At 45.4% G+C, this 21828-nt stretch overlaps 1 protein-coding gene across 1 annotated transcript in view; it reads left to right on the top strand.

The window, feature by feature from the left end:
• ZBTB47 (zinc finger and BTB domain containing 47) overlaps positions 1 to 15185 on the top strand; it is a 55525-nt gene extending 40340 nt beyond the window's left edge. Inside the window, exons 3-6 of the mRNA XM_040431332.1 lie at positions 3981 to 4128; positions 8121 to 8236; positions 9939 to 10083; positions 14336 to 15185. Of these exons, the coding sequence (XP_040287266.1) occupies positions 3981 to 4128; positions 8121 to 8236; positions 9939 to 10083; positions 14336 to 14742 (816 nt within the window). The 3' untranslated portion in view covers positions 14743 to 15185. The remainder of the gene's footprint in view (positions 1 to 3980; positions 4129 to 8120; positions 8237 to 9938; positions 10084 to 14335) is intronic.
• The last annotated feature ends 6643 nt before the right edge of the window (positions 15186 to 21828 follow it).

Here is a 21828-nt window from a genome sequence, read left to right as displayed (position 1 = left end):
CACCTACTGGACTCCTGGAAGGTCATTTGTGTGCAGCACCTTCAGAAAGCTAAAGCGCTGACGCAGGCGGTGGCAGTTTAAGGACGAAAACTTACTGACGGGTTCCCTTTAAGACCAGTGCTCTCCAATCTGTAATGTTTTCTATATATTTGCCTAAAGATATCTAACGATTGTTTCATGGTTGGTGCAGCGCTCTTTCGGGTTTGACTAGCGGAGTAGCACAAGTTGTGACGGTATCACTATGATAGTTTTGATTGATAGAGCACAATGGGGGAGGGGTGCCTTACACGCATCATTGTCTGCCATGTTCCCCTCTAGGTCTCGGTGGTGGTGTGACTACTGTTTGTCTTTTGGAGAGGCCCAGGATTCCTGTAGAGAGTCTTATAGGCCATGCAGTGCTCCCTGGGAAAAGGGATATGCAAATTAGCTGTTTCTCTATACCGCCACCTAGTGGAATTAGCTACCTTATAATCTGTGTCCATCCCTTTAACATGACTTAAGACGGGGATCTGCAACCACTAGTGCTCCATCTGTCAGGAGACTGCAACACCCAGCATGCTCCAATCACTTGTGTGGCACTTCCAAGATAGACCGAACAAGTTTCCATGCCGGGAGTGGTCGTTTCACAACTGCTGGGGTGCCTGAGGTTGCTGCCCTGGATATTAGGAGGCATCCTGTCCTATAAGACACCCTTTGTCAGCACCCTTTATCTCCACTAGGTGGCACTACAGAGGCAGCTCACTTTCCTCCTATCTGTAATGAGGCCCCCCCAGTTTGATAAAAAAAATGAAAATAAATGGCGCAATGAAACGTTTTTTAATATGACGTTACAGCATGGATATCTAAAAAAGATTTCTGTTGGTTCCATTCTGCATCTTAGGTCTATATAAATCCATCCAGAGAGTATATGTAGGTCTGCCATAGAGGTAGCATACAGGCTATGGTGCCCAGGGTATGTGAAATACAAGTGACTAGCTTGGGAATGGGCGTACCGTCCATGGGGCCAGTGGGACCTCTTCATGGCCCGGAAATAAGACCTTGTATAGACATCAATAAAAATAGACCCAAAACTTAGGCGCCTTTGTTTCCAGGCCATTGCAAATTGGCCGACCTCAGTACGACCTCTGTACAAATAATTCTTACCAGGATTTACTGCATTTGGTCACAAAACATGTACTTCAGGTGCAAAATGGGCAGAAGGCGTCAGGACTGTGTTCTTCCATATTATTTGTGTGTATCCTGTGTATGCAAGAGAGAACTGCGGCCATGTGCAAAGATTAAAAAAAAGTAGAAGAAAAAGTTTTTGCTATTAAGTTTTTCATTTTTATATATATTTTTTTCCTTTTTTATTATGTTATTTTGTTAATATAATTTAATATAAATTTTTGTTTATAGTTTTATTATAATTTCAGATTTCTGCTTTTAATTTTATATATTTTTATACTTTTATTATATCTCAGTTTATACTTTATAATTGTATATATCAGTTATATAGTTTTTACTTTATAAATGTATTCAATATGATTTTTCTATTTTTACTTTATAATTCGAAAATATAAACAATTATATATTATAACTTATTTACAGTTTTATTCCATATCATTTTAGATTTTTGCTTTTATATTTTTAACTGTTTTTAATGTTGTATTTTTCTTATACTTATTTATCATTTTAGTATTTATAATTTTATATATAGTTTTTAGTTATCTATAATTAAATTAATTTTATTTTTAGGTAATTTTCTCTCTCTTAAAATATATATATATATATATATATATATATATATATATATATATATATATATATAATATATATACATACAGTCAGGTCCATAAATATTGGGACATCGACACAATTCTAACATTTTTGGCTCTATACACCACCACAATATATTTGAAATGAAACAAACACGATGTGCTTTACCTGCAGACTGTCAGCTGTAATTTGAGAGTATTTACATCCAAATCAGGTGAACGGTGCAGGAATTACAGCAGTTTGCATATGTGCCTCCCACTTGTTAAGGGACCAAAAGTAATGGGACAATTGGCTTCTCAGCTGTTCCATGGCCAGGTGTGTGTTATTCCCTCATTATCCCAATTACAAGGAGCAGATAAAAGGTCCAGAGTTCATTTCCAGTCTGCTATTTGCATTTGGAATCTGTTGCTGTCAACTCTCAAGATGAGATCCAAAGAGCTGTCACTATCAGTGAAGCCATCATTAGGCTGAAACACAACAAACCCATCAGAGAGATAGAAAAAACATTAGGCGCGGCCAAAACAACTGTTTGGAACATTTTTAAAAATAAGGAACGCACCGGTGAGCTCAGCAACACCAAAAGACCCGGAAGACCACGGAAAACAACTGTGGTGGATGAGCGAAGAATTCTTTCCCTGGTGAAGAAAACGCCCTTCACAACAGTTGGCCAGATCAAGAGCACTCTCCAGGAGGTAGGTGTATGTGTGTCATACAATCAAGAGAAGACTTCACCAGAGTGAATACAGAGGGTTCACCACAAGATGTAAACCATTGGTGAGCCTCAAAAACAGGAAGGCCAGATTAGAGTTTGCCCAACGACATCTAAAAAAGCCTTCACAGTTCTGGAACAACATCCTATGGACAGATGAGACCAAGATCAACTTGTACCAGAGTGATGGGAAGAGAAGAGTATGGAGAAGGAAAGGAACTGCTCATGATCCTAAGCATACCACCTCATCAGTGAAGCATGGTGGTGGTAGTGTCATGGCGTGGGCATGTATGGCTGCCAATGGAACTGGTCCTCTTGTATTTATTGATGATGTGACTGCTGACAAAAGCAGCAGGATGAATTCTGAAGTGTTCGGGCAATATTATCTGCTCATATTCAGCCAAATGCTTCAGAATTTATTGGACGGCGCTTCACAGTGCAGATGGACAATGACCCAAAGCATACTGCAAAAGCAACCAAAGAGTTTAAGGGAAAGAAGTGGAATGTTCTGCAATGGCCGAGTCAATCACCGGACCTGAATCCGATTGAGCATTTCACTTGCTGAAGACAAAACTGAAGGGAAAAAGCCCCAAGAACAAGCAGGAACTGAAGACAGTTGCAGTAGAGGCCTGGCAGAGCATCACCAGGGATGAAACCCAGCGTCTGGTGATGTCTATGCGTTCCAGACTTCAGGCTGTGATTGACTGCAAAGGATTTGCAACCAAGTATTAAAAAGTGACAGTTTGATTTATGATTATTATTCTGTCCCATTACTTTTGGTCCCTTAACAAGTGGGAGGCACATATGCAAACTGTTGTAATTCCTGCACCGTTCACCTGATTCAGATGTAAATACCTCAAATTACAGCTGACAGTCTGCAGGTAAAGCACATCTTGTTTGTTTCATTTCAAATCCATTGTGGTGGTGTATAGAGCCACAAATGTTAGAACTGTGTCCATGTCCCAATATTTATGGACCTGACTGTATATTAATATGTGTATATATATATATATATATATATATATATATATATATATATATATAATATGTCTGTCTGTGTATGTATAGATAGATATATTAGTCCAAAAAATCACAGGGCAGCACTCCCAGCTTCAGGTGATGTAGGTGCCAGCGTATTGACCTTGGTCCTAAGGTCCAAATACAATCCAAATAAGTATAACGCAGCACTCTATAGATAAAAAAGTGAAAAAATGTGATATTTATTCAACACATGTTGATAAAGGCAACGTTTCAGCTCTCTCACAGAGCCATTCTCAAGCCCTTGAGAATGGCTCTGTGAGAGAGCTGAAACGTTGCCTTTATCAACATGTGTTGAATAAATATCACATTTTTTCACTTTTTTATCTATAGAGTGCTGCGTTATACTTATTTGGATAATATATATTTCCTTTTTTTTTTCTTTATAATTGTACAGTCTATCATTTTATTATATAATATAGTATTATTTTTTTCTTGCTTGTGAAGTAGCGTGACGACAGTCTTCCTTGCCTTGCAGTGTTTAACATGTGGGAAAACCTTTAAGAAGCTCTGGTCCCTCCATGAACACAATAAGATCGTCCACGGCTACGCAGAGAAAAAATTTTCTTGTGACATCTGTGAGAAGAAATTCTACACGATGGCTCACGTACGAAAGCACCTTGTCGGTGAGTAATGACCCCGGGAACCGTCCTCACCCTGACGCCTTATCCCATTTTCCTGGACATATGACGTGAATCATTTGGCTTGTGACCCGTGTGGCGGCATTGCGTCTCCCGCCCGGGGTTGATGGGTGATCGGGGGCGCTCGTTCCTGTACAGCGCTAGGAGTTCCTGAGTGCTCGGTGCTGCTGGGGCAGAATTCCTTTACTCTGATAATCCAGCGCTACGATAAACTGTGGAAGACGGAGCAGAGAGAAGCAGTTAGGAAATGATATAGGTTTTGTGCTGACGTTTTATTTTTGGGCGTTCTACATGAGTGTTAACTCGTACAAGTAAGGTTTACATACTTTTCCAAGATCGAAAATGTTTGATAATCTGACACCTATTAGTTCTCGATCTCAGAGCAAAGGAATCTATATAAGCGGTAAACTGGGGTGTTCTCTGAGAAGAAAAGGGTGGGAGGGGGCCTACAATTAAAGGTATAGTTGCAGTCTCATAGCTTGGGTATGCCCACCTCTGGGATCAGCACCTGTCTCCAGAACGAGACCCCTGAAGTGAGCGGAGAGCAGATGTGCATGGCCAGCCGCCCTCCCTTAATTTCTATGGGACTGACGTAAATAGCCGGGTACTGGCTCAGCTATCTCCAGCAGTCCCGTAGAAGTGAATGGAGCGTTCTCAGCGCTTGCACAGTGCGCTCTCCATTCTTTTCTATGAGACTGACGTAAATAGCCGGGTACTGGCTCAGCTATCTCCAGCAGTCCCGTAGAAGTGAATGGAGAGTTCTCAGCGCTTGCACAGTGCGCTCTTTATTCATTTCTATGGGACTGACGTAAATAGCCGGGTACTGGCTCAGCTGTCTCCAGCAGTCCCGTAGAAGTGAATGGAGCGTTCTCAGCGCTTGCACAGTGCGTTCTCCATTCATTTTTATGGGACTGACGTAAATAGCTGGGTACTGGCTCAGCTATCCCCGGCAGTCCTGTCGAAGTGAATAGAGCGTTCATCGCTTGCACGGTGCGCTTTCCATTAATTTCTATGGGACTTCTAAAAATAGCTGAGCACGCTCGCTCGGCTGTTTTCAGAACTCCCATAGAAAAGAATTGTAAAGAACACCGCACATGTGCTGTGCGTTCTCCTCCACTTTCGGAGGCCAGTTCTTGGGATAGGTGCAGGTCCCACCTCTGAGAACCGCACATACCTGACATTGGTTGTGTATCCTAGCGATATGCCACCAATGTCTCAGATGAGACTACCCCAATAAAGGATTTTAATATTGATGGCCTATCCTCAGGATAGGTCATTAATATCTGATTGGTGGGGGGTCCGATGCCCTGAACCCCCTGACGATCATCTGTTTTGCAGTAGCTTTGGTGCTGGAAGTACAGCTCCATCTATTTGTAGTGGACAGAGCTGGGTACTGCAGCGCTGCCCCCACTGAAACGCATACTACAGTAACCAGCTCCATCCGCTACACTGTATCAGCACTTGTGATGCCCTGAAACAGATGATCTGCGGGTCCTGCCGATCAAGTATAGATATCCTGTCCCGAGGATAGGCCATCAATGGTGACATTCTGGACAACACCTTTAATTCTTTCAAATTAGAAAATTCTGCTAAGGGTACTTTCACACCCGCGTTAGAGGAATCCGGCAGGCAGTTCCGTTGCCGGAACTGCCTGCCGGATCCGGAAATCCGTGTGCAAACGGATACCATTTGTTTCCGGATCAGTTTGACAAATGCATTGAAATACTGGATCCGTCTCTCCGGTGTCATCTGGAAAAACGGATCCGATATTTAAACTGATCCGTTTTTCCAGAACACTTGGTACCGGTCCCGGCATTAATACATTTCAATGGAAAATAATGCCAGATCCGGCATTCCGGCAAGTGTTCCGGAATTTTGGCCGGAGACAATTCCGCAGCATGTGGCCAAATACCGTCAAAGTGACTGAACTGAAGACATCCTGATGCAACCCGTGCAGAGAGTGTTGTGGGCATGCTCTGTGACCCGTGCAGAGAGTGTTGTGGGCATGCTCTGTGACCCGTGCAGAGAGTGTTGTGGGCATGCTCTGTGACCTGTGCAGAGTGTGTTGTGGGCATGTTGTGTGACTTGTGCAGAGAGTGTTGTGGGCATGCTGTGTGACTTGTGCAGAGAGTGTTGTGGGCATGCTGTGTGACTTGTGCAGAGAGTGTTGTGGGCATGCTGTGTGACCTGTGCAGAGAGTGTTGTGGGCATGCTGTGTGACCTGTGCAGAGAGTGTTGTGGGCATGCTGTGTGACCCGTGCAGAGAGTGTTGTGGGCATGCTGTGTGACCCGTGCAGAGAGTGTTGTGGGCATGCTCTGTGACCCGTGCAGAGAGTGTTGTGGGCATGCTGTGTGACCCGTGCAGAGTGTTGTGGGCATGCTCTGTGACCCGTGCAGAGAGTGTTGTGGGCATGCTCTGTGACCCGTGCAGAGAGTGTTGTGGGCATGCTCTGTGACCCGTGCAGAGAGTGTTGTGGGCATGCTCTGTGACCCCTGCAGAGAGTGTTGTGGGCATGCTCTGTGACCCCTGCAGAGAGTGTTGTGGGCATGCTCTGTGACCCCTGCAGAGAGTGTTGTGGGCATGCTCTGTGACCCCTGCAGAGAGTGTTGTGGGCATGCTGTGTGACCCCTGCAGAGAGTGTTGTGGGCATGCTCTGTGACCCCTGCAGAGAGTGTTGTGGGCATGCTCTGTGACCCCTGCAGAGAGCGTTGTGGGCATGCTCTGTGACCCGTGCAGAGAGCGTTGTGGGCATGCTCTGTGACCCGTGCAGAGAGCGTTGTGGGCATGCTCTGTGACCCGTGCAGAGAGCGTTGTGGGCATGCTCTGTGACCCGTGCAGAGAGCGTTGTGGGCATGCTCTGTGACCCGTGCAGAGAGCGTTGTGGGCATGCTCTGTGACCCGTGCAGAGAGCGTTTTGGGCATGCTCTGTGACCCGTGCAGAGAGCGTTGTGGGCATGCTCTGTGACCCGTGCAGAGAGTGTTGTGGGCATGCTCTGTGACCCGTGCAGAGTGTTGTGGGCATGCTCTGTGACCCGTGCAGAGAGTGTTGTGGGCATGCTGTGTGACCCCTGCAGAGAGTGTGGTGGGCATGCTGTGTGACCCGTGCAGAGAGTGTTGTGGGCATGCTCTGTGACCCGTGCAGAGAGTGTTGTTGGCATGATGTGTGACCCCTGCAGAGAGTGTTGTGGGCATGCTCTGTGACCTGTGTAGCGGTCAATGTGCAGGGAGTGGGAATAGATACGCTCTGACATCACCTATTGTGAATGGTAGATCCTGTGTTATCTATATATAGGTGTTGGCTGTTGTTGTAGTGCTGCCAGTGATCTCTACGGGGCTGGAAGTGTCAGCCTATGATGAGGCTCAGTGGTCAGAATTAAAATTGCAGGATTTCAGGATTTTTTTTAAAAATTATAATTACATGGAAACTAAAAAGAATAGCCATATATTTGTAGAAGAAAATGTTTAACAAAAACTTGACCTAGGTAATTTTCTTTATTTTATTTTACGATACATTTCCTTTACAACGTAGGCAAGATGGCAGCCCTTAATTTTGCGCATGCACGCTTTCTTCCCAGCACGCTCTCTCCTTTCCAGCCTCATTATATTACAATGCAAAGAAATGTGTATATACTGCACAGGCGCGGGATTTGGAAGGAAGTGGGCAGGTCAGGTGACATGTCAATCAAATGCCCGTGGGTGTGGTTAGACCTGACTCCGTTCTGGTGAATAGACAGGATTTCCATCTATAGTTTGTGGTCAGCGCTCCAGAAACTGCTCATTAATGCACCACTTGCCCTCCCCCCCCCATGCCCCTACTTAGGCAGATGACCGTTCCGGCTGCCCTCTCTGTTTGCCACTTAGCTTTCAGTGAAATTCTGCAACCTATAAGAGGGATGAGGATTTTGAGAAAATGTAAGAATTTTGCTGATCTAGCCCAATAAATATGACAGTGATGGTCTTGTTTCTGCTTTGACAGCTCACACGAAGGACATGCCTTTCACATGTGAAACCTGTGGGAAATCCTTTAAACGCAGCATGTCTCTGAAGGTCCACTCTCTGCAGCACTCTGGGGAGAAACCCTTTAAATGTGAGGTGAGACTCCAAAGTATCTGACATTTGTGCTAATGTATTTGTTCACTTGAGTGGAGAGAGCTTTCTGAAGACCTCACCAGACGGGCGGTTGTTTGTGGTGATTTTGCAATGATTACTTAATGAATTGCGCTCTTACAGTAAAGAACACCTTCCTAGGGATAATCCGCGGCTAGAATCGGACTCTTCCTGAAGGTATTCCCCAGAAGGACAGTACTGTAAAGAACCCTTCCAATCAGCGGTACCGCTCTTACTGTTGAGCGCCTGTTCTTAAAGAGTTACATCTTACTGGACAGAACACCTTCCTATGAGGATTACTCCGCATGTTTGCTCTTACAACCTAGAACATATGGATTCGGGTGCATTCACACGACCATATGCATTTTGTGGTCTGATTGTAACAATGCCTATTCTTGTGCTCAAAACAGAGAAGAATAGGACATGCAGAGCTGCAAAACAGACATACAGATGCATATACAGAGTATTTCACAGCGTTATTGATCTTACTGTTGTGTACGTCTTCCTATGGGCATTACTCAAACAGCGGTACCTGCGGAGAAATCTATACTCTCCCGCTGTCATCTTCTGCACAGACAGGTGTCGCTGGAGCCAATGACTGGCCTCTGTGGTGACGTGTTCCCAAGCAGCATATTTGATTCAGCAGCGATATGCCGCTTGGGGTCAGGTCACCACTGAGGTCAGTCATTGGCTGCAGCAGTGTACCGGACTGTGCAGAAGTTAACCGAGTCTGGAAGCCATGGAGCTGGAACGGTGGGGGGGGGGGAGCAGGTGAGAAGGGATTTTTCACAGCTTACCGCTGTCTGAGTGAAAAGTTAAAAATGTAAAAAAGACAATCCCTTTAAAGGGGATTTCCAGCTATTTTTAAACTAATAGGTCATCAGTATCTGATTGGTTGGGGTCTGACACCCGGGACCCCCACTGATCAGCTGTTTGAGGAGGCTGTGGAGACTGTCAACCCCAGTTTTTCTCCTCCTCCTTTTATTAATCTAGTTCAAGTCCTTCCTACTATGTCCTTGTAAAAATTATTATTATAAAATGCAACTAAAATAAAGAAAAATGAATCCGCTTTGAAAAATGGTGTAAATTAAAAAAAATTCTGAGCACAAAATTGTTTTGCATTTGCAACGGCTCTGCAGTCTTATGCATCTCCATGGTAACAGACTACAAACATACCCTGTGTAGTCTGATCCTGAAGTCAGATGTAGGGGACGTATAGATGACCACAGGGTCAAAACTTCACTGGGTTTCTTTTTCTGTTACCACCGGAGACGCATAGGCCAGTGCATAGGATAATTTTAATTAAGACTGTGTGCGAAGGTGCTCCGTTCTTCATTTTAGATGGATTGAAACGATAAAGAATGGTTGGTTGCAAAGGTGGAGATAGCGGTTTTCTTTCATGTTTGGTAATTAAATGGGTTTTGTGAGGATAGAAAAACATGGCTGCTTTCTACCATAAATGGGGCCACTCTGGTCCTCAGGTCATGTGTGGAAGTTCATATACTTGAATGAGGCTGAGTTGCAGTACCAAACATGGCCTATGGTCAAGAATGGCACTGTTTATGGAAGAGATTTTTATTACAATTTTTTTCTTCGCTCAGAGGCTCCTCGTCTATTGTGCTGTGACTTCACTGCGTCTTCGGGACCTTACAATATTGTTTTCTTTATTTTTTATTTTTCTCTGCAGAACTGCCATGAGCGATTCCAGTACAAGTACCAGCTGCGGTCGCACATGAGCATACACATTGGGCACAAGCAGTTCATGTGCCAGTGGTGCGGCAAAGACTTCAACATGAAACAGTATTTTGATGAACATATGAAGACCCATACCGGTAAGAAGTGTCCTGATACTAATTATTACTGCACCCCTGCCAAGAAGGGACCATCCACCCTCATGACATGTCTGCAGAGCTCATCCAGTGCTGCCCGCTCCTTGTGGGTGGCTGTGTGCGCTGCCCACTCGTCGTGGGTGGCTGCGCGCACTGTCCTCTCATCATGGGTGCCCGTTCGCGCTGCCTGCTCCTCGTGGGTGGCCGAGAGTGCTGCCCGCTCCTCGTGGGTGGCCGTGTGCGCTGCCCGCTCCTCGTGGGTGGCCGTGTGCACTGCCTGTATAAACACCTAAGGCATAGGGATCAGTATCATGCATAACCATTGTGTAATCCCTACTCTGCATACACAGCCCCATTCCTCACCCCGCAGGTCATACCTGAGTGATGGATGCCGCTCTCCAGCCCTGTGCCCTTGTCCGTGTTGTTGCCCCATTCCTACCCCTGTACAGCAGGGCTCATTTGTCCTCTCTTCCCAGTATTTGCCCCCTCACCTCTGCATCGCCATCTTTACCCTGTCCCTCCGTCTCCTTCTGTATCCTTTATGCTGCATCTTCTGGTAATAATGTGAGATACATGTTCTAAGTGCTGTGTTTTTCTGTACACCCCCCGTCTTGCAGTATGGTGCACTCCGGCGCAGTCAGTGGAGAGCGAGCATCTGTCTAATGAGGACAGGGAATCGCCTGAGGGGGGGATTAGCGTGACCTTTATATAGAAATATGATCTTAATAACCCCCATTCATCTCCTGTTTTGTTATATCGCGGCTCATTTCCCGGGCTCTGGAGGAGCTTTCTAGGGCAGCGGTGGCAGATTCTGTATATTGCCCCGCGCCGTCCTTGTGTCACTTCTTGCTTATTTTATCTAGGAAGTGCATAGCAACAAGAAAGTGGATGGAGGAGGATCTTAATCTACAGAAATGTTTATTACAATGGTATTCCAGTTATCTCCCATCCCCCACCGATCACAAGAATGGATACCCCGTACCCCTCTGGACCCCCTAAAATGAATGGAGCGTCAGGTCGGGGCATGTGCGCTGCCACTCCATTCATCGCTATGCTGTACTCGGTTGTCTCCAGAACCCCTATAGAAATGAATGGCGCATGCTGGGAGTAGTAGTTTCACCACAGCTGGAGTGCCGGAGGTTAGCCATCACTGCCGTATAGAAATGGATGGAGTGGCAATGTGCATGCCCATATAATATGAAGCGCTTCAGTCGCCTGCAGCAGCTACACGTCCACGCTGCCCCCAGCACTGACCGTCTGTCACACTGGTGCCAGTATTGTACGTGAGTGAGCAATAGACGTCATACTCACAAGTCGCTAGCACAAAGCCTTTTCTTTCTGTGCAAACATGTGGATGCCCAACCTGCCTCCTTATTCATTTCGGGGACCCCGAGGGGTTTTCGTTAGCAGTAGGACCCCCACCAATGCTGTGGATAGGGGATAACTCCTCCCAACCAGAATGTCCCTATAACTGTACAGAGACCAGCGTACAACCTTACATCCTTCTGTTTCCCAGCATAATTATGTGACTCTGTCCATCTGGTGCCACACCTTCCAAAATCCTTCCTCCTCCTCTCGGTAGCCCTCCCCTAATTCTCATATGTCACCCTGTAGATGGCCGCCTTCTCACCTTCATCACCCCCCCTCTCAGTAACATCCTTCCCGCTGTCTTCTACTCCCTACCATGTAGATTTACTATCATATAGATATATATATTTTGTGGGAAAATATTCAGTATAGGAGCTCCCCCCGTCCCCCCCCCCCCCCCCCGCCCGAGTGCCGTATGCGGAAGCATTCATTTCAATGGGTCCGCAAAAATAACGGGAGTTACTCTGTGTGCATTCCGTTTCCGTATGTCCATATTTCCATTCCGCAAAAAATAGAACATGTCCTATTATTGTCCGCATTACGGACAAGGATGGGACTGTTCTATGAAGAGCCAGCTGTTCCGTTGCACACGGATGTCATCCATATTTTTTGTGGATCAGTTTTTTGCCGACCGCAAAATACATACGGTCGTATGCATGAGCCCTAACTGGTATTTTATTAATTTATATTCCTGCTCATTCTGGGCTTTGAAGTCCAGGAGGCGGTCCGATCAGTGATTGACAGCCTGCCCTCTAGGATTGTGTATACAGATAGAGCTGTCAATCACTGATAGGACCGCCTCCTGCACATCAAAGCCCAAAATGAGCAGGAATTTAAATTTAAACTTATACTGAATATTTTCCCATAAATCTATATTTCAATTATCCTCAGCTCCTCCTGCTCTGTAACATGCTGCCTGTCGCTTACATTCCATTTTCATTGCAACAGGTTCCCTTTTAACCCCTTAGTGACCACCCATACGCCTTTTTACGGCAGTCACTAAGGGGCATTAGGCTGTTTTGCCGCGTTTTTGCGTGGAGCGGGGGCCCGGCTCTAACAGCTCGCCCCAGCAAAATAAAAATCTCCTCCATATGTTTGGTATTGACGCATCCGTAACGACCCGGACTACATAAATATCACGGAAATTATCCCCTACGGTGAACGCCCTAAAAAAAAAAGACAGAATTGCTCATTTATTCTTAGTTGCCACCGAAAAAACATAATAACAAGCAATCAAAAAGCTCCATTTACTCCATTATGATACCAATGAAAAATACAAGTCGTCCCGCAAAAATCAAGCCCTCACACAACTCCATAGAAAGAAAAATAAAAAAGTTATGGGTCTTGGGAAGCGGCAATGCAAAAACATTTTTTTCTTAAAAAAAAAAAAAAGGGGGGGTTTATTGCAAAAAAAGTAGAAAAATGAAAAAAAAAACTATATGTATTTGGTATCACTGTAATCGTAGTGACCCAGAGAATGAAGATATTATGTTATTTATACCAAAAAAATGAACACCATAAAATTTATAACTTAAAAACGCAGTGGCAGTATTGCTGTTTTTCCATCTCTCTCCCAGAAAGAGTTAATAAAAGTTAAACAAAGTTATGTGTATCCCAAATGGCGCCATTAAAAACCACAACTTGTCCCACAAAAAACAAGCCCTCATAAAGCTATATAGACGGAAAAATAAAAAAGTTATAGCTCTTGGAACGCGGCGATGAAAAAAAAGGAAGAAAAAACGCTTGCTCCTAAACAGGCTGGTCACTAAGGGGTTAATGGATAAACTTTATGCAGTGAGCTCCCTCTAGTGGCGGCTGCAGGAAGCTAGAATCTTTTCACATCGTTCCTTGTACTATTTGGGGCACTAGCAGAGCGGCGTGCACCAAATGTCTACCTAGGGAGTAGTGTCCAACCTATAAAACTACGACTCTCAGCCTGCGGCTGTCGGGGTCTTTTAGGGGATGTAGTTATGTAATAGATGGAAAGCCACAAGTGAGAGACCAGGGCTCTGGATAATTGCTGCTGCTTTTTATATTTGCTTCAGATTCTCAGCTGGAAGTCCTCCCTGACTTGGGCAGATGAGGCTACATCCGGCTGAGGGTCTCAAAACTGGAATTAAACAGATCAGTTTTGTCCTCACCATTCATTGTCAATGGGGACAAAACTGATCAGGAACGCATACGGTAAATATGCATCTGATTTGGTGCTGGACACAAAACTTATGCAAACTGCGGTTTTGTGTCCCATTTGCGAAACGGAACAAATCGGATCCATTTTGTTGCCAAAAAATCTGGACCCGAGACCATTGACTTAATGATTTTTATACTGGATCTGGTTTATTCAGTTTTGATTTAACACAGGGATGCTCAACCTGCCGCCCCCCCCCCCACAGCTGTTGCAAAACTACAACTCCCAGCATGTCCTAATAGCTGTAAGCTGTCCAGGCATGGTGGGAGTTGTAGTTTTGCAACAGCTGGACGGCTGCATTTTTGGCATTTCTGATATAACACAACCGGATCCGTCCGAAACGGATGCATCCGGATGTATTAAATGGCACGGATCTCAAACCCGGAATTAACAACACAGCTGTAAAAGAGTTCCATTCTGTCTTCTACTCCAGTTACCTCCAAAGCTGCACTAACAATAAATGTGACCAATGTAGACTACTCTGAAGTCAGTAAACTGACCCAAACTGAGATCCCACAATGCACTGAATTCCGAATGCAGCTCTGGATGTAGGTTTATTTTCTTTTAGATTTTTTTAAATTCATTTACTTTTTTTAACCCCTTTCTTGTACATTTTAACTTCTCCACCTTGGGTGTAGGGGTCACCAATTGTGATGGTCTTCCCAGGGTTTTGTTATCCCCCTGTTTTCTTCACTTCAGGAGAGAAACCTTTCATCTGCGAGATCTGCGGCAAGAGCTTCACCAGTCGGCCTAACATGAAGCGCCACCGCCGGACGCATACTGGAGAGAAGCCTTACCCCTGCAGCGTGTGCGGACAGCGCTTCCGGTTTTCCAACATGCTCAAAGCTCACAGGGAAAAGTGCTTCCAAGGCGGGAACCCCCCTACTCCCGGGAGTCCTGGAACAGCAGCGAGTCTCTCCGCCTCATCACAAAGCGGCAACTCACCGAGCCAGTCCAGCCCCGGCCTCTCCCCCACCTTGCCCCAGCATCCTCTCTCTCTGCCCCTCCTGCACTCTCTCCCACACAGCATGCCTCCGCCATCGCACCATCTGCCTCCTCCGCCCCCGCTCTTCCCCGCCGGCCGTATAAACTCTAACACCAACTAGACCAAGCTAAGACTGGCCCGACCGCTCAGAAGTGCTCCCTCCAAGACAACGCTGTGGCATCATGGCCGAATAGTTTCCTTTTTCTACGTTTTGTCCGTCTCTGTTCAGATGTGGAGGGGGAAGGAGGTGGACGTCCCGGCTCATTCTCCGCCATCGTTGCGCTCTTGCACATGCTTGCAGCATTAAGATACAGTGGTGAGGACACCGCTACAAGCAGACTTCTCACTACTGTGCTCTTTGTGTTTTTAGTACATATTAATGTTTAATATGGGAAATTCCTATTTTTATTTTCTTTTAACTTTGTATCATTTTTATTTGAAGCTGCCCAACTAAGCCTATTGCGCCGTAGCTCAGAGGTCCTATATACGCACAGCCACCCCCGGCCACACAGTTGTGTGGGGTGTAGGGTCGCCACCCAGACTCATGGAAGACGTGGACGTCCTGGCAGATGCGGAAAAAGTACGATCATGAATTGTAGGCTACCCTGCCTAAATCTGTCGGGTGGCGGCGAATCCCCCGTCGAGGAAGCAGAGATATATTTTAAGTAGTAATATAGAAGCTGTTTCACCCCCAAGTCTGTATGTTGGTTTAATAAACCAGTGCACCCCCAAAAAACACAAAAAATAATGGTTCATGAAGGTGGCCGCCATATTGACTGTGTCCGCAACATTTCATCATGACTTACGTTTGTTGCTTCCTAGTATCTTACAAAATGTGATTGATGGAGGCTATTCCTGTTATATAAGTGGATAGGGGGGGGGGGGGTTATTTATGGGCCAAAAGTTTTCAAAAAGTTTCTCCAGTGTGAATGTAGCATAGAATAATGACAGGAAAATAGAATAGGCAGAAATCGGCAAGAGGCACCTCCCACTTCCTGGATAGACTCCACCCTATCGATCGTGAGAGGATTTGTAACCCCCTCGCCCAGGAAGTGCCTCCTTCTCTTATTGGGGTTGGCGTGTTCATTTTACATGCTATGACATGCTTGTCTTGCATGTTCTTTGGGCAGCCACTGTAAGCCTGTACAGCGCCATATTGTCTCAGCCTTCCATTGGAGGTGTGTGTCCGGAAATCCTCCCAACATGCATCTCTAATGGCAGGCACGAATGTAATGGGAACAGGGCCTTGGGAAGTATTGCAGAAATACAAGTTTATCATTCAGAAATCTAGAGGAACTCAGAATACAATTACTTGAGGTGGAACATGGAGGAAGCATTTGCCGATGCGCAAACTACTTCCTGTTAAAATGCAACTCAACAACAGTCACGGCATATGGAAGTTTTCTTCATGTTTGCTTTTCTCCGCATGCTTCCTTCTGCCAGGAGTGGGCGCACCACGTAGCTGTGTGCACTATGGTTTCTTAAATAATCCTACAAATTGCAGAGGTTCTCTAGGTGGCAACAGCGGCGTGGGACAGCCATATTGTGGGCAGGGCCAATATACACTGCTCAAAAAAATAAAGGGAACACAAAAATAACACATCCTAGATCTGAATTAATTAAATATTCTTCTGAAATACTTTGTTCTTTACATAGTTGAATGTGCTGACAACAAAATCACACAAAAATAAAAAAATGGAAATCAAATTTTTCAACCCATGGAGGTCTGGATTTGGAGTCACACTCAAAATTAAAGTGGAAAAACACACTACAGGCTGATCCAACTTTGATGTAATGTCCTTAAAACAAGTCAAAATGAGGCTCAGTAGTGTGTGTGGCCTCCACGTGCCTGTATGACCTTCCTACAACGCCTGTGCATGCTCCTGATGAGGTGGCGGACGGTCTCCTGAGGAATCTCCTCCCAGACCTGGACTAAAGCATCTGCCAACTCCTGGACTGTCTGTGGTGCAACGTGACGTTGGTGGATAGAGCGAGACATGATGTCCCTGATGTGCTCAATTGGATTCAGGTCTGGGGAACGGGCGGGCCAGTCCATAGCATCAATGCCTTCGTCTTGCAGGAACTGCTGACACACTCCAGCCACATGAGGTCTAGCATTGTCTTGCATTAGGAGGAACCCAGGGCCAACCGCACCAGCATATGGTCTCACAAGGGGTCTGAGGATCTCATCTCGGTACCTAATGGCAGTCAGGCTACCTCTGGCGAGCACATGGAGGGCTGTGCGGCCCTCCAAAGAAATGCCACCCCACACCATTACTGACCCAATGCCAAACCGGTCATGCTGGAGGATGTTGCAGGCAGCAGAACGTTCTCCACGGCGTCTCCAGACTCTGTCACGTCTGTCACATGTGCTCAGTGTGAACCTGCTTTCATCTGTGAAGAGCACAGGGCGCCAGTGGCGAATTTGCCAATCTTGGTGTTCTCTGGCAAATACCAAACGTCCTGCACGGTTTTGGGCTGTAAGCACAACCCCCACCTGTGGACGTCGGGCCCTCATATCACCCTCATGGAGTCTGTTTCTGACCGTTTGAGCAGACACATGCACATTTGTGGCCTGCTGGAGGTCATTTTGCAGGGCTCTGGCAGTGCTCCTCCTGTTCCTCCTTGCACAAAGGCGGAGGTAGCGGTCCTGCTGCTGGGTTGTTGCCCTCCTACGGCCTCCTCCATGTCTCCTGATGTACTGGCCTGTCTCCTGGTAGCGCCTCCATGCTCTGGACACTACGCTAACAGACACCGCAAACCTTCTTGCCACAGCTGCATTGATGTGCCATCCTGGATAAGCTGCACTACCTGAGCCACTTGTGTGGGTTGTAGACTCCGTCTCATGCTACCACTAGAGTGAAAGCACCGCCAGCATTCAAAAGTGACCAAAACATCAGCCAGGAAGCATAGGAACTGAGAAGTGGTCTGTGGTTACCACCTGCAGAACCACTCCTTTATTGGGGGTGTCTTGCTAATTGCCTAGAATTTCCACCTGTTGTCTATTCCATTTGCACAACAGCATGTGAAATTGATTGTCACTCAGTGTTGCTTCCTAAGTGGACAGTTTGATTTCACAGAAGTGTGATTGACTTGGAGTTACATTGTGTTGTTTAAGTGTTCCCTTTATTTTTTTGAGCAGTGTATTATGGGAAGCTGGCAGTCTCTTCAGCTCAAGAGACTTTACCAAAAATCACCAAGTCAACAAAACGGACTCTCTAGCACCCCCAGGGCAATCCAGTCAATCGGCTTAGGCTTGGAAAAAAATAATTTTATCATCCATTCCTCTAATTATTGGGGTACCATGGGCACCATTGTATATTGGTCCAGCATATAGAATAGGTTTGTCCATTAAAACAAATCTCCTTTTAAACATCCATCATTCTGCCCTTTATATTATCTTTTATAGGGGCTGGAGCTCTGTTTTTCAGATACAGAACGCCAAATCCCCTACACAGATATAGTTACATGATACAATTTGATGTTCCTGCAGCCACCACCAGGGGGAGCTCACTGCATACTGTTACTGTAGAGATCAATGTACAAACAGGATGTTGTAAGCTCCCCCTAGTGGTGGCTGTAGGTAGTCCACAGTTTTATCATTATTAGATATGTCTGTCCAGGCTGGCCATAATATTATACTAAAAGATTATTGAGCCGAGGGCTTTTCTGACCTTATTTTAAAAAAAATTGCTTTTTGGTGGCTAACCTTTTTATCCAGCACAAATATGGAATCAATAGTGACCTGATCATTAGTGCTGTGCATACACCAATGTGAACAACTTGCAAGATCTGTTATCTGAATTTGTGTAAAGTAGACGTGTTTCTGTAATATGACGGGATGACTACCTGCCATCTCAATTCATCTAGCCATTTTTTTGGGGGGCGGAGCCTTTACTTATGACAGGTTAGTTGTACATGGTTCACAGATGGACCCCCTTAAAGGGTGTATATACTTTTGCAACCTGTTCCGGTGTGTCTCAAAACAACTGTGAAAGTAGTCCCGATGAAAACGCCATTGTACAGATCTCCATGGTTACAGACTACACACAATCCCCGTGTAGTCAGATCCTACAGCTCTGCCCTATTCAACTCTGCGCCTAGGCCACGTGATTGATGAACGCGATGTCACTGGCCTAAGGTAAGCTACGAGAAGGCTGGGGCCTCATTAAACAGCTGATGGGGAAGCGTCCTGAGTGTCAGACCCCCCACCGACTAGTTACTTATGACCTGCTCTGAGGATAGGGCATCAGTATAAAAGTTGGAAAACTCCTTTAAGAGACAGTTTCACATAGGAGCTGCATACATAAAGCAGCTGATTTTTTTTGCAAAGTTGCACTTTTTTTTGATGCATTGAGGCAGTAAATAATGCTGGTTCCTATAGTATACACACTCTTTAAGCATTGGTTTAATATGGCAGCTGCTCTTCTATAGGTGGTGTATCACAGTCTAGATTGACACCATGACTCTTTCCCCCAGGCCTTTTCTAATAAGCTTCCATAGCATTGTCTTTCCCTCAGTCCGAGAACTGAACAATTCCGAACCCCCTCCCAAGCACCTTTTGTACCATGTGCCGCTCTCACAAAAACGAATAAATGCCAAAGTCCCCATTTTCGCTATTGTAATGTTTTTCAGGGAACATATTTGCAATAATGGGTGTTATGTGCCATTCTGCGGGCCCAGATACAGGGGCTGAATAATGTATGACCTTCAGCTGTACAATATGTAAGGGGGACCTGATCTTTTGGGAGATGTCTTATAGAGTGGAGGAGACGTGCAGATAGACAGCACTTAATGAACTCTTTTTTTTCTTTCTCTGTTGTACAATGTGTTAAATTTCTTAAAAATAAAAAATAAAAATCTGTCAAGGAAGCACCCTAAGTGTAGGTTCACCTTTAAACTCTATATATACTTTTGTGCTCCCTTTTCATATTGCGCATGCGCCGGCCAACTAAAGACAGCAGGCCGGCGCATGCGCATTATGAAAAGCTGTTCCTCTGCTCATAATGGGCAGAGCAGTGCGCAGGTGCGGGCCAGTTCCCAGCCCGCCGTCCTCTGGTGCCGCTCGTGACGTCCGTCGGCTGGAGGTGTGTTTTTCTGGGCACATCGCCCAGTAACGCCGCCCCTGGGCACCTTCAGAAGCTCATTGGCATAAGTTTTTAAAAAGTGTTATTTTCATGATCTGGACGAGGGACACAGAAGAGAAAGGTGCGATTTTGTAATGAGGGTCAAGGAGTCTATAACCTGATCTGAGCGGTCTAAAACGCTCAGATTAGGTGAAAGACTCCCTTTAAAGGGGTTGTCCCACGAAAAAAAAACAGCACATGGATCTTAATACTTTTGTAATTGCATGTATTCAAAAGTTCAGAATCGCCACTTAGTTATTCAATAAAATGTATCTGTATAGCGCCACCTGCTGTTTCCCCCCCCCCATATTTCTTTGACCTGCTCACTGAGAAGGCCGCACATGCTCAGTTTCAGCCTTCAACTGCCTCCTGAGCTGTGATAGGGAGGGCTTGGACACGCCCCTGAACTGTGATAGGGAGGGCTTGGACACGCCCCCTGAGCTCCAGCAGAAAAGACCCTCCCCTTGAGCTGTTAGCTTGATATAAATCTAGCAGAGCAATTAATGTGGAAATCTCTGGATCCATGTGAGGTCCAGGGCTGGTTCTGGCTTTTTTAGAAAGAGGTTGTCATGCCCTATATGATGTCCGATTTTAGCTTTTTACATTGGTCCCAGCTCTCCTTATCACAGCTCAGGAAGCAGTTGAAGTATGAAACTGAGCATGTGCGACCTTGTCAATGAGTAAGTCAAAGAAATAATAAAAAACTAACAGCAGGTGGCGCCATACAGATACATTTTATTGAATAACTCAGTTGCTATTCTAAATGTTTCATTATATGCAATTACAAAAGTATTCAGATCCAGGTGCTGGTTTAAAAACTAGAAATTTTTTTCATGGAACAACCCCTTTAAGGAGTCGAGCTGCAGTACCGGACAGGAGTGGCGCAGCATCTGGAAGAAAGCAGCCATGTTTTTCTAATCTTCTACAGCCCCTTAAAGAGGAATTCTGGTATATTTTACTGATATTTCACTACACACGTTATTCGCGCCATGCAGACATTTTTGGGGCAGTTCACATCACTGACCCCCGATGTTCTTAGCACGTCTTGAAGTCGTCTTTAGTTGAGAAGCTTTTTAAACTAATTTCTAAAACTCCTGTTCTGACACTTCCAGTTCCCTCTCAATGCACAGGAAATGACCGCTCAACCAATCGCTGACTGAGGCGGTGTCATCTCTGCGGCCAGTGATTGGCTCAGCAGGCATTTCCTGTGCAAAGCAGAGACAGCGGAGAACCGGGAATGGAGTGGTTTAGGATTGGTAAGGTGTGACCAATTTTACACCATTCTGAGACTTTGTTTAATCCACTGAACAACCCCTTTAAGTTTAGGCGGTAAGTATTCGGTAGATCTTGCCACCGAGTTGTACTTCCTTCCATCTTCCACTCATTTTTCATGGCCCTTGGTTACATGGTGATCACGCACATTCTGTTTAGTATTGTTATAATTTTTTTTTGTGTGTGTGTGTCCAGTTCCTGTCTTTATTGGGTGGCGGGGTCCAGCGGGAAGGACAAGGAGTTGGTTATTGAGTCGTGTTTTTTAAGGGGACCCTCTCTGTAGGAATCACCACAGTGCTTTTGTCACACGTCACTTTAAAAGGCCGGTTTTGTGCGTCTGTAATAAGCTCACATTTTGTGTGGCCCCAAAACCTTCTCCACCCCTGCTGATCTGCCAAACTGTTGAACTTTATGGGGATCATCTAAGTTCAGTTTAGTAGAACTAGATGATGGAAGGGGGGGTGGTGTGCTGTGGCTGTAATATAGACATAGGAGGACCGGCCGAAAGCAGAGTTCCCGGCTTGCTTTCTCTTGTTGACTTCGTCTAAGTACATTTGCTAGGCTGTGCGTTGTAACTATATCATTCAGTTATATTGTGAATGTCTTCATTCTCTCCATTCATTGTGTTCACTCTCAATGTAGTTTTTGTTTTTCACATCTGTAATGAAATTTTGGTCCAAAAATCTGCCCGTAGATTAAGCACACTACACCGCCAGCAGGCATTTAGAGGTACTACAATTTTTTTTCCTCTTAAGCTCCTTAGAAATGTGGAAAATTAAAATGGTGAAACTGATTATAAAACTGTGGCA

This window comes from Bufo bufo, chromosome 5 (genome assembly GCF_905171765.1).
Source record: "Bufo bufo chromosome 5, aBufBuf1.1, whole genome shotgun sequence".
Classification (NCBI taxonomy): Eukaryota; Metazoa; Chordata; class Amphibia; order Anura; family Bufonidae; genus Bufo; species Bufo bufo.
Note: the sequence above shows the minus strand (reverse complement) of the source record. Positions and strands in the feature narration are given on the sequence as shown.